Here is a 4,131-nt window from a genome sequence, read left to right as displayed (position 1 = left end):
TCTCTCTATTGTCGCTCTCTAGTGATCAGTAAGAGATTAGTTCTCTCTCTACTTTCTCTCTAGATTCTAGAGATAGAAAAGAACAGAGATTAGGAAAATAATTATCTCTCTATTGTTGCTCTCTAGTGATCAATAGGAGATTAGTATGTAGTATGGCTGGCAAACTAAACCCAATACATAAAAAATGGGTCTGTTGGATTTAAAATTTCGGGTCCAATGGGCCTTAAAATATCAAAAAATATAAATATAGGGGGTCCAAAAGAGATTATAAAATTTGACAAATAATTAATGGGGGTCCAATAGGTTTTAGAAACTGGTCCAACAGGGTCTATACAATTGCAAAGTCAAATCTTCACAAATCCAGATCAAACGCAAAGTCAGATCAAAAGCAAAGTCAGATGGTCAAATTCAAAGCCGTCATAAACCCTAAATAGCGTAAATCCCCAAATCGCCAATATTTTCTCTCGTCATAAACCTTAAATCGCGTAATCAGATGTATGATATCATCCCCAAATCGTCAAATTGAAAGAAGTGAATCCCCAAAGTCGTGATTTCATCCAGATCAAACTTAAAGTCAGATCAAAAGCAAAGTCAGATCGTCAAATTCAAGGTGAAGTTTTTGTGATTACAGGTTTTTCTATTTTACATTCAGATGGGTTGAATTGGTTTGAGAAACATGGATGCCATTGTTGATCGTTTTATGTTTAATTTGTTTCCCAAAAAGAAATTAATTTGTTTTATGTTTAATTTGTTTGAGAAACATGGACGCCATTATGTTATATTCAGATGGGTTGAATTGATGAACCTGGACAGTTTGTTTTTGTTTCATGCTGTGCGTTTTTTAATTTGGATTACACGTTATGATTTTGTATGAATTTATAATGTGAAATCTTTAGTGGTATGTTGTGAAATTTTTTTAGAAATTGTCAAATTGATTTTGTAAACCTTTGTTTATGTGTTGTGATCTTATCAATAGGGCTTATGACGTTCAAATCTTTAGTGGTTGATTCTTAATAAGTTAGGAAAACAGTATTAATACAAAGCTTAGTAATTTAGTATATATGTATTTACATGTGTTTGTTTACTTTACACAATTCTCTTTTCATACCATCCTCTAATTTACATGTATTTGATTATATTCTGAGTTTTTAACTGCAAGAATATGTTTTCTAGTGTGCACATTGTCAACAGACCTTATGTTTTGCTACGCTCCACTTATTTGACCTGTTTCCATTCAATTCAAGTTAGTGTTTATATTAATGCAATACTGCTTCTTTTATTTTAGTTTATTACAGAATACAGATTGTTGAAAGTTAGTTGGTGAGTAATGAGTATTTCAGAAGAGAATGTTCAACAAGAACCCGTGGATGTTTTAGAGAATGAAGAAGACGCTAGTTCTTCTACAACGGGTAAGAAGCGTTCTCGTGTATGGGATTATTTTGTTAAGTTACCTTTAGGGGATGAGGGAGTGCAAAAGGTGAGATGTAACAACTGTAGCACACTGATTAAGACTGAGTTTAGAACTTCCAATATGAAACGGCATATCCCCAAGTGTTTTATAAATGATCAGTCTGCTCCACCACAAAATCGTATTCGTTTAGACCAAACAGTTTACCGAGAGAAGTTGGTAATTTCTATTATCAAACATGGCTACCCATTCTCCTATGTTGAAAATGAGGCAACAAGAGATTTGCACATGTTTTTACATCCGGATACAAAGCCCATAACAAGAAACACCACAAAGAGAGATGTTCTGAAGATTTTTTGAGAAAGAAAAAGCTATTCTTAAACATAAGTTAGAGAGTATCAAGAGTAGGATATGCTTTACTTCCGATTTGTGGACATCCGTTACTACCGACGGTTACATGGCATTGACAGCACATTATGTTGATGAGAGTTGGACTTTAAGAAACAAAGTGTTGAATTTTCGAGTTATTCCTCCTCCACACGGTGGTGTTCTACTAGCAGAGTACATGATCAACTTTTTGAAAGATTGGGGAATCGAGAAAAGAGTTTTCACTATTACATTGGATAATGCGTCATACAATAATGGTTTGGTTGATTCTCTTAAAAGTCACTTAGCGTTAAATGATGCGTTACTTTGCAATGGGACTACATGCATGTATGTTGCGGAGCTCATGTGCTTAATCTCATTGTCCAAACAGGATTAAAAGTTATTCAAAGTGTGACTGAAAAAATCCGAGAGTCTGTGAAATACGTGAGAGGAAGTTCGGCTGAAAAAGCTAAGTTTGCTGAATGCATTGCACATCTTTCACTTCAATGTGGTAAATGTGTGCGTCAAGATGTAGTAACAAGATGTAATTCTACCTTTCTAATGCTTGATTGTGCATTAGTTTATCCGCAAGCTTACGAGCGATTGCAGTTAGTAGACAAGGATTTTAAAACATGCCCAACACAAGAGGAGTGGGCAAGAATAGAAGCAATCAAAAACTTTTTGTAACCTTTTCACGTAATCACAAAGTTGTTTTCTGGGAGGTATTATCCGACATCTAACTTGTATTTTTATAATATGTGGAGAATTCAACTATGTATTCAAGAACAGATTGACAATTCTGATCCAATTATAAGTGAGATGGCTCGTGAGATGAAAGGAAAATTTGATAAGTATTGGGAGAGTTATAGTACCGTTTTGTCTTTTGCGGTTATCTTAGATCCGCGTTATAAGGTGAAGTTAGTTGAATATTGTTTTGATAAATTCAGCATCAAGGATACAAACCTTAAAATGAAAGTGGATAACATTGTCAACGATTTGAAGAATTTATACAAGGAATATTAGATACGTTCTAGTGCAATGCATGATTCGACTTGAGAAAGAGGAAGCTCAAAAGATGATAAGGGTGTAGCGGATGATTTGGTTGGATTTGATTCATTTCAAAGTAGGTATAGCAACCCCGAGAGAGAAAAATTTCAATTAGATCAGTATCTAGTTGACCCTTCAGTTGATAGACAAAAAGATATTGATGTTCTGCACTCTTGGGAGGAAATGGCAACAACTTTCTTAATCAAGTACTTTCCCCCATCAAAACAAATCAGACTTAGGAATGATATCGTAAAATTTCAACAAGCATACAATGAATCACTCTACACTGCATGGGAAAGATTCAAACATTTGCTTCGAAGATGCCCGAACCACCGTCTTGAGAGCTCTGTTCAAATTTTGACCTTCTACAAAGGTCTGAATCGGAACAACAAGTCTACTCTTAATGCTGTTTCTCAAGGTTTCATGAACTTCACTGCTAACGAGGCATGGAGATTGATCGAGGAGATGACTATGCACCATCACGATTGGAACACGGAAGAGCACATTTCATTAGCAACACCGCTTTCTGCCTCCAATCCTATCGAAAATAAAACCATCAAATTTCTCTCGGACCAAATAGAAAACCTCACCAAAGAAGTCGGAGAGCTAAAGAAACTTCCACAACATGTGTCTCAAGTGCAATTATGCCAGAATTGTACTAACACACATCCGGCCAAGGTATACGAGGCTGAGTGTGAGGACTCTGTTGTCTACTCTGATAAGATCCTAGCTCATCTGCACAATCCACCTACCAAACCCACTACTCCACCAGAAACAAATCCAGACGATGTCCTACTACAAATCATCCACATGATCATATCAAGACAAGACGCAGCTGACTTAGTCCTAATCACTTGAGTAGTCTTGAAAATCAAATAAGCCAGCTAAATCAACGTCTCGATTCTCTAGGTTGTCCTAGTAATGACTCAAAGGTGGCACATAGCCAACCTTCAGTTTTTTCTAAGGATAAGAAACTAACTAATACCCGTTTAGTAGTAGTCATTAAGTGATCACCTAAACCAACTGGGGAAGCACCTATTCCATTCCCAGGCCGTCTCAAGTAAAGACATAACAAGATGAAATCTTTCAAGCTTGATGGTAAATTTTTGGACACTGTGTCTAAAAATCCTCATAGTAAGAAGTATTTTAGGAAACTCCTATCAACCAAGGATAAGGTACCTGAAGTACCCAATGTCCCGCTGAACGCAGATTGTTCAGCCATTCTCTTAAATACTCTTCTTGAAAAACTAAGGGATACCGGATGATTTACCCTTTCTTGTTCAATATACCAATCTGGTACTATCTATTCT

General features: G+C 36.0%; 1 protein-coding gene across 1 annotated transcript; it reads left to right on the top strand.

Moving 5' to 3' along the window:
- The first annotated feature begins 1,327 nt into the window (after nucleotides 1-1,327).
- On the top strand, nucleotides 1,328-1,768 carry LOC139842288 (uncharacterized). The gene has a single exon (XM_071832445.1). The coding sequence runs from the start codon at nucleotides 1,328-1,330 to the stop codon at nucleotides 1,766-1,768; it is 441 nt and encodes a 146-aa protein (XP_071688546.1).
- The last annotated feature ends 2,363 nt before the right edge of the window (nucleotides 1,769-4,131 follow it).

This window comes from Rutidosis leptorrhynchoides, chromosome 4 (assembly GCF_046630445.1).
Source record: "Rutidosis leptorrhynchoides isolate AG116_Rl617_1_P2 chromosome 4, CSIRO_AGI_Rlap_v1, whole genome shotgun sequence".
In the NCBI taxonomy this organism is placed as follows: domain Eukaryota; kingdom Viridiplantae; phylum Streptophyta; class Magnoliopsida; order Asterales; family Asteraceae; genus Rutidosis; species Rutidosis leptorrhynchoides.
Note: the sequence above shows the minus strand (reverse complement) of the source record. Positions and strands in the feature narration are given on the sequence as shown.